This window comes from Gymnogyps californianus, chromosome 21 (genome assembly GCF_018139145.2).
Source record: "Gymnogyps californianus isolate 813 chromosome 21, ASM1813914v2, whole genome shotgun sequence".
In the NCBI taxonomy this organism is placed as follows: Eukaryota; Metazoa; Chordata; class Aves; order Accipitriformes; family Cathartidae; genus Gymnogyps; species Gymnogyps californianus.
The window spans coordinates 3,620,212-3,634,882 of NC_059491.1; the positions used below are offsets into that span (position 1 = coordinate 3,620,212).

A 14,671-nucleotide genomic window follows, 5' to 3' on the forward strand; every position below is an offset into this window, starting at 1 on the left:
AGCTCCCAGAAGTAAAAGAATTGCCCCAGGGGCCGTGCTTAGGGAGTTTTGTGTTTGTTACGCAAAGTGCCGCTCTGAGGGTGCCAGCCAGAGGCATTGCTGTGGGAGTCCTTGATTTTATGCTTTTCTGGTGGGAAAGCTGGCTGGACCCTGCGAAGTCAGGATGCACTGATGAGACGAAGGGTAGAGTGCAATTTTAAAAGTTGCTTGCTAATACAGTGGAGTGGTTTGGCTTTTAGTGACCCTATTCTCCCTAAATAGAGATAGCTGGCCTCGGATGTGTGGGGTGACCCATCTTGAGCTTACTTTACTTCTCTCTGCAAGTGCACCCTTCCTTCCTTTTCTCCTCTGCCCACCTCCACTGTGGGGAGCATCTCTAAATGCGAGGCACTCTGTATGCAAGGCCTAGACTAGTGCTTGAGACATGCCAGGCTCATGCTGTTCCTGTGCTACAGTCCTGTTGCAGCCTGTGCTCAAATCCAAAGAGGGAGGACTGCATTTCAAAGGTGATTGTGATGGTTTGTGTTTGCTTTCTTGGTTTGTGAAAGTCCAGGATAGTTTGTGTTGCTCCTTTCACTATACTTAGTTCATTTCAATGATATCTGTTCTCCCAAAAGCTGTTTTCTTGTCTAAAACCCTTTATTTAATCACCATGGCAATCCAGCTCTGATGTCCCCTCTGAGGTCTGCCAAGAAGTTGAGGTTACCTGTTTCTCCTACCCCCAGGTGACCTCCTCTGCCCTAGGAGTCACAAGTCCAGCATTCTCAAGTTTTTCCCACCACCCGCTCCCACTCACGGCCCACAGGCACCTCTACCTTCTTTGAAATGATAATAGGTCTCTCGGCACTTGATTTCACACCATTTCAGTGCATAATCCTCTCTTCTGTTGTCATAGATACGCTGCCAGCCTCTGCTCTGGCAATAGATGCTCACACTGCATAAGGAAAACAAAATAGAAAAGTAGCCTCCTTTCTATTAACAAATACTTAGTTAGCTCATATCCCTTGAACTCCTAATAATTTTCTCTGAGAGCCTGACCTCAGAAGCCCCTGGCTGGGGGATAAGGTGGGACGCATTAATTAGAATGGCTGCTAGTGGACCTGCTGCTCTGAACTTGAGAGGGTGGGGGAGTAACTGAGGATGCTAAGAACATTATGATTCAGCAGCTCTAATGAGAACTTGTACCATTTCAGCAGGGTTTTTCCAGTTAGGATGGAACTGGTACTCATGGAATAGAAATGTTCAGCGTCCCGTCTTAATAAGGAGCCTCTCCACTGAGGAATTTAGGCAGAGATGACAAGTAGCAATAGAAAAAGCTGTTTGTAGACAAAACTAAGGAAACATAGCAAGGAAAGTGCTGTTTGCAGCAGAGATTCTGTGGTGCTTGCTGGTGACAACATCTAGAGAAGAATGCCAATATGCTGGAAAGAAGTCAGAAAGGAATGAATGGAACTTCTGATCTGACAATTTTTCTTGGGCAGAAATCTCTTCTTATTTTTCACTTGTTTTACATTTAGCACAACAGAATGTTGATCAACAACAGTGGTTCCTAGCTCTAGTGATGATGCTAACAGATTTGCTACATGGTGTCGCTAAGTGATTTCTGAACAGCCCCAACAGAGAAACTTTCATTAAACAAATACAAGTATTTCATTTCTTTGCAAAGATATAGTAGTTAGCTACTTTACCACTGGTGGCCTTCCAGTGAATACTTTCTATTTGATTAATCTTTAAACGGTTCCCCAGGTGTACCGCTCCAAAAAGACAGCAAATCAAAGGAAAACTATTTGAGGCCAATGCATAATGGATAACATTGCATGACTTCATATATGGTCATGCTACTGTTCATATGAGTCTGCTGAGAGACCTACTTACAGCCCAGCTCCATTAGATCCACTGATATAAAAATACGGTCCCGGTCCCTTTGGTACTTTTGGTATCTCTTCTTCTGGCTGTTTTTTTTGAGGGCATGCCTTACCCTGTGTTCTGTTCTCATTCGACTTAGCTTTGTCAAGCTCCACTTCAGAGTTGGTAGAAGTAGCTGCAAAATTGGAAATTGAGAAATGTCAGATGATCTGGGATCTTCTCCATAAAATACACATCTAGAAGGACAGCTGTTACAGAAGAAAATACTGTAAGGTAAGGGACCGCTTCAATTGGGTTTATAGCCATCGCTAGGGGCATTGTCTTAAAACAATTCAGAAATTATTGCTACTGTAACCTGGTGGCAGGTACCATGGTATATTAAGTGGAAAAACAGAGGAAATAATATAATAAAATATGTAGTAGAAGGGAACATTCCAATCAGCCCTAGTCTGTCAATGCTAAATGGCATTCTCTTACTTGGCAGGCCTCTGCTTCACAGGACTTTCTCAGATATCTTGTCTAGGTGGGTCTCAGTTCTGCCCTAAGCTGAGCACAAATCGTTCCAGCTATTCAGATGGAAAGCTGGGGGTGGCTATGGGAGACTCTGGCAGACTGCAAGGTCTAGAGAGGTGTGGAGGTACAAAGGGAGAAGGGCAAGAAGAGCCTCCTAAAAAGTGTCAGCCATACACTATACATTGAAACATGTTCTTTCAACTGTTAAAGCCTATAGGAATTTTGACAAGCCCAGGATGTGACAGCTCTGAGGTCTCCCTGCAGGCAGCAATAAAGTGGAATGGCACACGTAAACTGTGGTGACAATGACTGAAGGGGTGGGAATGGGAAACACCCTGCTTCAAATTGGTAACTAATCATGTCAGGCTTGGCAATGGTTCCGTTACTTATTCTCAGACCCCAGGGCTCAAAAGCTGGTGAATTTGTAGGGGATAATAATTTTTTTCAGTACAAAGTTAATGGGATCTGCCTAACCAGCAAGTGCTGCTGGGTTATTTGTGCAGGAGAATGTCAGAGCTTGTATCTAGCTTTAGCAGTTGTGAAGAACTTTAACTTCTTGGCCTTCTAGGAATGATAAACTAAACTGAAAACATCACTTCCAGATGTTCCTCTGTCAAGAGCTTTCCCTGTATAATACATAGCAAAAGCTTTTCTTTTGCAAGGCAAAATGAGACTCCATGACTTTTCCCCACCACCCCCATGCTTTGTCCATATTTCAGGTCTCTGATGTTCTTCATACAGCACGGACAATTCTCTCGTGCAGTCTACAATCACATAAAGATGCTTCAAAGCAGCTGAAGCAACTCAAGTACCATCTCACCCTGACACAGATACAGGCCCAGAGGTCCAACACTGCGCTTTATAATGTATTTGTTTCAACTAAAGTAGCAAAACTTGTTCAGGGTCTTGCCTGATACAACTAGACTGTCATACGCTGCGGTACTGTTGGAAAAAAATATGGTATGTGAGCAATTTCTATCTGATCTGTCTTCACATTGTTCAAATGTTCGCAAAACAGATCATTGCTATTATAGTACATAAATGAGATGAAGGACATTATCAGTTTGGAACTTGAATTACATTTGGAGATGAATGAAAGAACGGCCAGTAATGGGAAATTTTATTTTGAATATGGTTGCTGGTAAAGGACTTCAAAAGGGCAAACCATGTGGTTTCAGAAGTGGTAGCTGATGTAATGATGTCATCAGCCTCAAAACCGTTGCTGGATTTATCATCCATTATCTTGGTCTTAGCAAGAAGGTTCTGTTCATGGTCTGATTTCTTGGGTGGTAACTCATAGGAATTGCGAGTCTGGCACTTGCTTCCAGAACAGCTCATGACTACTTATATAACTAGCATTTGGGATATTGATACCCAAATCACTGGCTCCAAACCTACGGAAAACATACAAAGGCTTAATACTTCCAGGGGCTCAGAAACTATGCCTCTGGTTTCTCTTTAACTCGGCTGTGCACAAAACTTTGGGGAACAGTAAAACCTGTGAATGGAAGAAAAAGTGCACTCTGTCCTAGTTCTGTTCCCACTGGAATTAGGTGGTGGCAGGGAAGGAGGGAGCAGGAAGCAAGCAGATGACAAGACTGGAGTTATCTACTCTTTGGACTGTTCTTTTATCGTTATTTGTTATAGTACATCCTGTGATCACGTGAGTAAAAACTTCTGTCTCAATGGCAAAACTCCTTTGACTTCAGTGGAGCAAAGGCATTGGACATTGTTATCTCTCATATTTTACAAGCACTTGTTTTATGTCTTCATTGCACTCCGCCTATGAACACAGGTGCAGTCCACAGTGGACTCTGTGCCCACAGTTACTGGACTTCCCAGCAGGCTCCCACACCTTGTTCAGTTTGCTTTGGAAGAAAGGAAGTAGATTGCAAACTCTTTGAGGCGGGACTTGCTTTAAATTTCTGCTGCACGTAGTACTTGGCACCAAAGGGTTCTAACAGTAAAAGCCTTACTTGTAATAGTTGTTGCAAACTGCAGCATTATCAGTGCTAATCCCTGGACTCCTGCCTTGAATTTCCTCCTTAAATTAAAACCAAAACAAACCAAAAGAACACGCTAAACAACCAGTTCAAACAAGCCAGGGCACAACGTCCACGATGGAAAACACTGCCTCGGCAATGTCTTGTAACCAACTGAAATGAGCTTTTTCCACGGTGACTTTCACGCTGCGTGTTCCTGGTGCTGTGGAGCTGAGACTACGCTTGCTGGCTGCGCGGCGGTGGGACAGTTGCAATGGGGAGGACTCTCCAGCAGAGAGCGGTGCCTGGCTCCTTGGTCACTAGCTCATCTTGCCATCACAGCACCAGACCAGGCGAAAAACATAACACAGTCTGTGTTCCTCTAGAAGAGGCTGTCATTAGCGACTCAGTCAAATTTTTTGAACAAACTGCTTGGAAGTAGCTCAAAGACAGGGTTGATGCATTATGCATAAGCGTCAGGCAAACTAAAAGACATGCAGAAAAGTAGTACAGCTCCACTGTTTCCTAGACCAAATGCATTTTATCAAAAGGTTGTACCACAAAGCGGTACCACCCCTCCAGCTACTGGTATCTTCCACGAGGGAGGCTGATCTCTCTCCTCTACTTTAGCACGGTGTGTTATAGTGCTGTTCTTGTTACTCTTTGATATGGGAATGTAAATATTTATTTATCCTTTTTTAACATTTAATTGCTCATTCATACCTCCTGCGAGAGCGTTCGGCTCTTTTATCATCTCCCTCCTTGCCTGGATTGCTAAGAAATTAACCAATTTTAAACAGTCCCATTTATCCTGAGACATGGACACATGAAATATCCTGCAATGATTGAAGTGCTGGTAAGGTATTCTTCCATTAGTCTGAACATGTACTTGTCTCTCCCTCTCTAATCTTTATACAGAGACGCAGGGGGTGGGAGCCTTTTATCGTCTTTTCTGTCTAATTATGGAATCTCCCAGTATTCAAGATGAACCTTCATTTCATTGAATCTTTTGACATGTATTATTTAAGCATGAGTCTCCATTGCATCCTTAGATGGCTAATTATTAAAGAGGTAAGGAGAAACAGGGATGCAGGGGGTTATTCCCATTGCCTGACTGCATAAATTTCAGGCAAGGGCCTTCTCACTTGTTTATCAGAGGTGGGATTAGATGCTTGTTGGGACTTGAGCTCTTAGGAAAGAACAAGCAGAGTGGCTTGGCTTGCACACCTTATCAGCAGAGAGGAGTGGATATTTCAGAGGCTGAGTTTGTGCATCTGAACTTAGTTCTACATTGTCCTGTGAGAGAGCCTCTCTCTGCCCAAAAGGTATTTGTGGTGGGGAGGGGGAAGAGCCCTTGGGGAAGCAGTCTTCTAACTTGTCACATAAACTAGCAGCATGAAATGAAACAGTATGATTCCCTTCCAACGAGCCCACACAGAGATTGTCTTCACACTGAGTGCAGCCAGTAAATTACATTGCTTGAGACAATTTTGAATTCGGCTCATTAATTTCTTTGGGAATTGTGTGTTGGCGGTGTCTGTATAAGCAGCTCCTATCTCATCTCTGCTTTCAGTGCACACGGGGATAAACACACTGGCAGGGAGATGCAGTCTGCTTTGTGTCATTTGCTACCAAAAGAAAAAAACAACAGAGCTTAGAAGACAGAACTTCCTTTTTCCCTTTTCCATGTAAAGGAAGGTTTAACAGAATAGTAGCTGACTGATTTCTCTAGAATCCAGAGTTTAAATCTAGCTGAAATTTCCATTTAAGCAAGCTAACTGATCTAAACATCTTTCTAAAGACAAGCATTGCCCTAAAGATTACCTCTGTATTAAAAAGGTTTTCATTTGAAACAAATGAATATATTTTTTACTGCCAATGCACAGAGCTGAGTTCAACAACAAATATGTCAGAAACATAATACTGTTGGTTTTGTCATTGAAAGATTTGTGGCATTTCAGCCAAATTGTCTCTCCATAAAAAAATAATGGTTTCTTTTCAAAGGAACTGCTTGGTAATGGATAGCTTGTATTTTTCTTCACATTTTCAACAAAACACTTAAAATGTTAGTGTAAAATATTTTAATTTCACTAGATATTTGTCAGCAAATATCAATAATTTCTGTCTTGAATTATTTTAGAAGCAAAGGGGTGGGCTTGTATTTTCACAGGGTTTAAATGAAAATGGTATAAACTACGTGCAATATGTCTGTAATTTATGCTGTAAGTTAGTGGCCAGCACTTTGGCTAGTATAAGAAGATACAACTCCCTTGATACTGGCATCAGTTGAGAGCCTGGTTATAGGACTTGGCACAATTAGTAGCTAAAAACAAGGTACAAGATTCACCTCTGTCAGCTGATAAGGATCCAGCCTGTTGTTGGTTACTTCCTTGCATCATGGATTTGGTCTTCTTTTTCCTCTTGGTTGGCACAAAGGCCATCTCAGCCTAGCCTGCAAAAGGAAAGATCATCGTCAGCCACTTTGCCAGTGTCATGAGTGATCTGGGAAAGTCTGTAAGATGTATTTTTCTCTTTGTCATCATTTACTCTGTTGATTGTAGATGCCATTTTTCACCATCTTCTGCAGTTTTTTCATTTCTTCGAAATCTTTCTTTTGACTTAGTTGTTTAGCTGGGAATACATAGGCTCTACTTTCCATCTACAGCTTCTTATGGGTGGTCTCTAGTGATAAGCTTGTTGGTGACTGTGCTGGGGATCTGAGTGCTTTTGTATCTAATCTTTGTGCTCTTTCTACTTCCTTCCCATTGATAGCACTCAATGTAGGTCTTGGGTTGCCTAGTAAATTTGCTGTAAGTAACTGGGTGCTTTTCCTAAGTCTGCTGCTAATCATGGAGCAGTGTCCAAGAGTTGTTTTCAGATATATCTGGTATTCTTTGTCTACGGCATCTTCAGGCTCCAGTTGCTCAGCCCTGGGATAAAAGACAGACTTCTTTTCAGGAAGCTGGAAAGCTGAGACTTGTTTTTTGTCTTTGCAATAGATATGAAAACAACAAATGAGATATTCTATCTGGAGACAGAAACCATAATCCCAGATAGTTGTTGGACATAGGGTAGGCAGAATATTTTTAGCAAGTTTCATGCTTGGAATAGTCAGTTGTAAAAAAGGACTTGTTCTGCGTCAAGGCTGCAACAATTTTGTAGGAAGGATGCTTACCTTAGAAAGCACAGGGCAACTGAAACATCAGCTAGAATTAGGGAGGGAAAGACATATTTGCTACTTTTACTTACAAGCCAAAGTAACAAATAGTCCAAGAACACCAAATAAATGGAGCATACAAACTGTGTAGTTTAAAGTCTGTAAGAAGGACAAATGCAAAAGTGCTAGTTACTGTAAGTATTCTTATGTAGGAAGATATAATGCAATAAGGTAAATTATAATATTGAGCTATTGAGTCTACAGTTAGATATATTTAAAGCATATTTCCTGTTAAAGACTGTCCTCCCCAAAGTGATTTGTTGGAGTAGGTAGGCAAGGAAAGTAGACAAGCATGTCAGCGTCACTGATCCATTGCGTCTGTGGCCGTGTCGCAAAGCATTACAGTGCCAGTTCCCCTACCTGCGAGTTTGAGTAACAATTGCATAATTGCACCTGGGTGGGACTGGAATTCTCATTTTGTAGTACAGTCAAAGACTGACTGTTCAACTCCATTTGTTCAAATGGAGTTTTATTTTCAGTTGGAGGCCAGAGACCGCTGCAGTTTCCCATGACATGACATCTTAAAGAAAAAGAAGCTGTCGCAAAAAAATCTGAGGTTTAGAGAAAGGCAGGTGTTGTGGAACCTGAGGGCACCTGCCTTTCTCTAAACCACAGTCTGGCGAAGCCACAGGGGACATCAGAGCAAAAAGGGTTCTTTCAGACTCCAGTGGAAGGTAAGGAGTGGGGGCTTGCATAATACACAGCAGCTGCCACCAAAAGTGCCTGGCAGAGGGCTTTTGCCAGACTGTAAGATGAAGCGCGAAGATCCCCTGAAGAGTGACAGGGAATAAGAAGCTGTTCCTCTAACAACACTCTCGCCCTCAGACTGGGAGGCATCCTGACAGGGAAAGAACTGACAAGAGTTTTTAAAGTGGGGATTTGTTAGACTCAGGTTAAGGTCATGACTCCAGCACAGTGCATGGAGCAAAGGCTGCTCTGGGTGGAGCTGTAGAGGAAGAGGGAACATGTGGAGTGGGGAGCAGGAATTGTAAGTGGTGTTTTATGTTCAGGTGGGTTTGCATTTACTAGTCCAGTTGCAGGAAGGAATCTTGCAGTGCTTTCTCCTGCATGCAAAATGCACAGGTCAGGAAAGGAGTAAGGCTCAACCATGTAATTGAAAAAGACACGTGAAGAAATCCTCATCATGCTGAGGAGATACTTAGTTTTATGTTCCTCTTTCAGTTGTCCCTGCTGTAGTGTCGAACATCAAAAGCAGAAATCTTCCTCTCAGGCAAAAGCAGCTCTTCCATTCTGCTGGCGTTCTATGATTTGCTTGTTTCTTATCCCAGTCTCTTCCTGTAGCTTCATTTTAGGATAAATGCTTCTTAGAAGTTTCTCTTCTTGTGTTGTGGAGCACTTACACGTCACTTCCCTGTGAGGCTGAAGGACTCGAACTGAGCAAGTAACTGCTTGTGAGGAATTAATGCACCGAGTGGCCTCACAGCTTGTGTGTGCCTTTGCATCCAGATACCAAGTTGCGTGGAAGTTATTTTACACACTCTCCTGGCAAAGTAAAAGGATTTTAAAACAGTAGAAAGAAAAGTCTGCAGTAAGTGAAAAGCCTCCTCCTTATGCCTGTCTGTTTAATGATGTATGTCTCTGTAGCACCTTCTTAGTAACAGGTACTAATACAAACAGTGATCGCTGGTGATAATAAAAAGATGGTGCTGCTGTATCCAGAATTTATGTAAAGCCTTTTATATCAAAGAACAACATTTTAGGCATCATCTTGTTTGTCTGGAGAGGTAGCTGTTCTGCAACAACTCAACAAAACAGTTCAGTGTTCTTACCAAAGTATATCTGATGACAGCAGGTTGCCTGGTTTTGGTGATCTGATGAGATCTGAGAGAGGAGGCTTTGAGGATTTGCCAAGTCATGTTTAGAGTAAGGGCCTGGAACATTCACTCCAAATATCATAATATAGATGCAAATAGCTGTTTAGCTTGTAAGTCGGCACTGCTGTCATTAGATGACACAAAATGGCTCCAGCGTCTTACTGATAAATCACTCTGTACCATATCTTCACGGAGATTAGGGAGGCATTCTGTACAACCACAACTTCTTGCCTTTTAGCCCCTTCTTTCAGGGGCTAAAACCATATCTTAAGCTAACAAAAAGTAATGGAAATTCTAACCTTTGCTCGGCAGTTTCTAAGTACTTTAGCAGAGCTTTAACTGCTCCCTGTCCTGCCTTCAGTTCGGAGAACTTGCACTTGACTTCTAGTCAGGCCATAAACAGCTTCTAAAGAAACAAACCATCCTGTGATGGAGCAGGTTTGCGCTCTGGAAGAGTACAGACTGCCTTATTTCATTGATGAAGAACGGTGGATTCGCAACAGCAAGCGGAGGCTCAGAAACCCAGCCTGCTTCTGCTTTATATATATCGAGATTCCGTTGTGCCTGTCTGGGAGGGTCAGAAAGCCTTCAGCGCTATAAACACAGAGTGATCCCCTAGCAACAGCTGCCTGGCTACTGTTGGTAATCACGCAAGGGGTTCTGATGTTAAAAATAAAAAAGGATTTCCACAAATGTGTGTGCTTTTAGATAAAGCTATCCAATGGCAGTGTTACAGGAGGGCTGCTGAGCAAATCGGTGTGTGTATATCAGAGTAGAATTGCATAACAGAAAAATAGGAAAACCAGTTCAGTTCTCTGAGTGTCTGCTGGCTGGCACATTTTTGTGTCATCTTCTGTGGCTTTCCTCAAGTCTTCTAAAGGTCAGGCTTCACCTCTGCTTGAGACACCTTTTGCACTGCTCTGAATAGCAAACCAGAAAGTCCGATTTCGTTCTCTGCAGTGCAGAGTCACCAATAGGACAACAGATTAAACACAGGAAAATATATACTTTGTCTATAATGTAGTTTTCCTTTCAGAGGCAGAGTTTGCATAGCTCAGTATTTTGGTGGACTCTGTTAATGCTGAGTACTGGAGTTGGTCCAGTGCAGCGTGCACTGTTAAATTTGCCAAGACTAAATCAAATCGTGAAAACTGGTAACAGGGCAAAACTAGCATCCTAAATCCTCCTAAGTCCTTCTGTTTCTTTAGTGAACAGAGGCAAATCCTTCTGCAAAGTTCTGAAGAGCAACTCAGAGGCCAAAGGCAGCTGCTGCGGCAGCCCTCGAGAGCCAACCAAAACTGCCCTGTGCAAAGGTGAGGTCTGCATCAGCAAATATATCCCTGCAATAGAAGTGGATCTATAAAGAGAGGGAGTACACCTTTTCCATAACATGTGCATTATGGACACCAGATCTTCAGTGCCGTCCGTCACCGGTGGGACGGGTGAGTGCCTTCCCTGGTTCAGCTCTGCCCAAACAGAATCCAGTCTGTGAGCTCAGAGACCACCCAAGAGTTGAGCCAAAGCATGCTGAGGAGGAATGATCATGGTATTTCTGTGAAAACTGCATGCCAGATGTGATCAAAAGCACACCTGCAAACTCACCTGTAGCCATTAAAGGCGGCAGTGGTGACACTTGTCAAAACACAGCTCACTGATACAAAATGACACTGATTTATATAAAAGACATAAATTCAAACATATTTTAAAAAGGGGGAATAAGCCAATGATAGTGTGAGATAACTGCCAAATACGGAGATTTCTCTTAGAAGACTCCCTATAATTGGTTATTGAATCCCTTGAATAGTTCTACTGCGTCACTAAGCTGCAGCTACTGGTGAGCTGCGCCTACAATAACCCAGGGATTAACTGGGTGTAAAGGAAAGGAAAAGAAAGGAAAGGAAAGGAAAGAAGAAAACAGAGTCTCCTGCATTCACCTCTTCATCCCAAACCTCATAAGGTCCTACATGTGTTTCCAGGAGTCTGAGAATGCTGGGATAAGTATGGAAAAGAAACAACTCTATGGTTTTGGGTGCTTCTACAAAATGAAGTTCTAACCAAATGGAGTGCATCCATTGCCAGTTTTATGACTAAATGAACCATTTTATGACTATGACAAATCACTATTTCTATAGGAGCCTCTCCTCCCTCACATTTTTGTTTTTATTAGACCCTTAATTATCTGAGTGCAGTGAAAAGTGGCTAAAAGAATGGGATCTTGATTTTTTCAGGCAGCTGCTGTGTGCTACCAAACTAGCTATAATATAGGACTTTGACACTTATGGAGCCTCAGTCAAAAAAGGTAGAAAGGCCTATTTATGTAGCCTTAAATTTGTCTCTCCATATAGACTTTTCTGTCCTTCAGATGCAGGAGCAAAAAATAATGTGGGTTTTTTTGTGGCGTCAGCTGGATATGCACAAAGAGTAGGTAATCTCCAGGGTTAACATCAGAAGATGAAGCTTAGAAAGGTCTGCATTTACTGTCAGGCTTTTGCGCTTCCAACTGTAGACACAACAGTTCAATTATTGGCCTACCCAGAAAACTTCTGCCATGTGTGCCTGCAGCACCTGAGATGCTGAAATCTGCTCTGTGAGGAGAGAGATCCCCTTCCAGGGAACACAGACAGCCCCTCGCTATTAAAACTACAAGGGAGGAAGAATGAAAATCCAGCAGTAAACCTGTGTTTTCTTATGTGGTAACTCCCCCCCCCCGCCCCAAAGGGATGAGAAAAGTTGATGGAAGGTGGAATTTGGCTTAGATTCAATCTCTCTCTGTGTTGGCCCTGCATCCTCCAATGTGGACGTGCCAAGCAAGTGTGAATACTCTGGCACTCCTCCCTGGCGGTCACAGTGACCTTCAAGAACGTTCTCTGTATTTTCCTGTTCGTGCACAATGCCTCTGATTAGCTCCAGTGCTCACGCAGAGCCAGTCAGGATCCTGTCCTTGCCTTACCTTCAACCTTCCTGGATTACCTCTCATGGCCAACCCACCCAACCTAATCTCTCTGGTCATATAGAGAACAGCATGGAGTGGGAGGACGGCAGTGTTGCAACCTGCGGCACTGCAAACACTTACAGCAAACGTTACACCCTCTAGGAAATATTGCCTAATTGTTGGAGAAGGGGAGAGGCTGACAGTTACAGAGTTAAAGGAGGCATTTCATTCACCTAAGACGTTCATATGTGCTGCTTCAGTTTTCCTCTGCGTGCAGTGAAATGAGACATTCCTTAGAGAATTACCAGAGAAAACTGAACTATGTATTTGCCCCGTGTTTTGAAATCCTAACACAGGCTATTTTAAATGCACTTTGGACACCTATTTTCCCGCCCTTTTCTGTTTGAATCTCTAGTGCTAAGCATGTAATTCAAAGAACGCTGGAGGTTTTCCTTTGGATGGGAGGAGGCAGAGAGGGGGAAGCGGCTTTCATCACCTCTCCCTCTTCTACCCAGCTGCCTGTTTACATGAAACCTGCATGAATGTAGGAGGCCTCTAAAAACTGAGTTTTGTAGAACTTGACCAATAGGTTTAAAAGTCATTCGAGTAAGAACTGACAAAGTGAATCTGTAATCCTTATTATCTTGGAAAAGTGGGCTCAAAAAATAACATGCAATAGGAAAGAATGTGTACTGCCAACACAGGTACAGTTAGAGACAGCACATGTTTAATTCAAGGTAGTTCTTCTGTCAAAGAGTTTCTGTGACTTGATTAGCTATACAAGCAACATTTGAGTCATCTGTTTTGGGAATCAGACAGTGGGACAGCTTGCTGCTGCATTTGGTCTGTTGTTTAAGTGTATGAAGTTGGAATGTTTTGATGTGAAACACCCATTTGCGTTCCATATTTCTGAAAGTCTTACAGGATCCATATGAAATACAAGGATAACAAACTAGTCCCTTGACTGTAAAACATATCAAGATTTATATAAGAAATGTATTTCCACTATAGAAGATGCAATAATAAGGTTGTAGTTCTTTTTCAAGGTTCTCATGAAATCCAAGCTACAAAAGCAAGGAGTGCTGTATAAAACAAAAACTAGTAAAAATGCAAATATTAAACCACAGAAAATTCCTTTAAAAAAAAAAAATGTTCTACATCATTACTTATGCAGAACCTTGAAGCAAGCAACTGAGCCTTGCTATTCAACAGCCAGGAAAACAAAGGAATAGAGAGCTCACGTCACACATGGACACATGCTGCAGGTAGAAAAGACAGCAGGTCTCAGAGGGTCTGAATTGTTCTCAGTTTTTGTAACCACCTAATGGATTGATTTCACAAAGCATACTGTGGAAGGAAGCAAGCAGCATAAACACGTGGTAATATTTTCTTGCTGAAGAAAACAATCTTAGCTTTACTGCAGGAATATTATGTTTTTTGATGCTTCTCTCTATAAATAGATGCAATTTGAGGACAGAAAACTACTGTTACAGTGGCTTATGAGAGATGCCTTAGCAGCTCCTGATCCTGATCATCCCGGTGTTCAGGTGAGCAGCACTATTCCATCCAAAAGCCACTGAGCCTAAACCAGCGCTCGGGTCTGGGATCAGCCCAGCCAGGGCTGGGTACCAGCTTCAGCCATGAGGCGACAGCACGGAGGTTCCGCTGTGTGCTGGTGGTGGGAGAGCGGCACTATCTAGACAATCTCTTTCATTCAAAGATTTTTTAGGAGTGACTCATGTGCTGGTGGTGCGTATGCTCCAAGTGCCCTTTTTCATAGCTAACTGGAGGGTCAGAACAGCGTGTCTCTCAGAAAACAATGTTCTAATCATGTTTGGAGGCTGCTTCCCCCGCCACCTCCCCCCCTGCACACATAAATAGAATAATTCCCAAAGTACCTCTGGAGCTGAGATGAGGTCAATTCCAATGCGGTTTTTTTTTTTTCCTAGCTTGGCATTGCTATTTTCCAACGGTAGCAGTGTTTTTTACACAGAGTGCTTTTACAGGGGGTTACGGCACCATCTGGGAGGGAGAAACCCACCTTGTGGAGGCAGCGAGGAAGGACTACGCACAGTCATGTACAGGTATTTTCTTGAGCGTGCAGCAGGGCTGTAGGGTCAGAAAGCACGATCCCCCCTTGGTTCTGCAAGAAAGCCACTGAGAGAGACGGGGAAACTCATATACTCTTCTAGACTTTAGTTTTTGCACCTGCACGATGGAAAAAAACAATATTTACGTTTTGTGGACTTTAACAATAATGGATAATTATAAATTGCTTTGATATGTTTATTAAACAATGCATACTTGGGCCTCCCAGTAGTGAGCT

At 42.7% G+C, this 14,671-nt stretch overlaps 1 protein-coding gene across 1 annotated transcript in view; it reads right to left on the minus strand.

Moving 5' to 3' along the window:
* Positions 1–14,421, minus strand: part of TTLL10 (tubulin tyrosine ligase like 10) — a 28,055-nt gene extending 13,634 nt beyond the window's left edge. Inside the window, exons 1-5 of the mRNA XM_050909652.1 lie at positions 14,387–14,421; positions 6,709–6,813; positions 2,623–2,637; positions 1,876–2,041; positions 816–934 (exon numbers count right to left, since the gene is read on the minus strand). Coding sequence (XP_050765609.1) covers positions 816–934; positions 1,876–2,041; positions 2,623–2,637; positions 6,709–6,802 — 394 coding nt within the window. The 5' untranslated portion in view covers positions 6,803–6,813; positions 14,387–14,421. The remainder of the gene's footprint in view (positions 1–815; positions 935–1,875; positions 2,042–2,622; positions 2,638–6,708; positions 6,814–14,386) is intronic.
* Between the last annotated feature and the right edge of the window lie 250 nt (positions 14,422–14,671).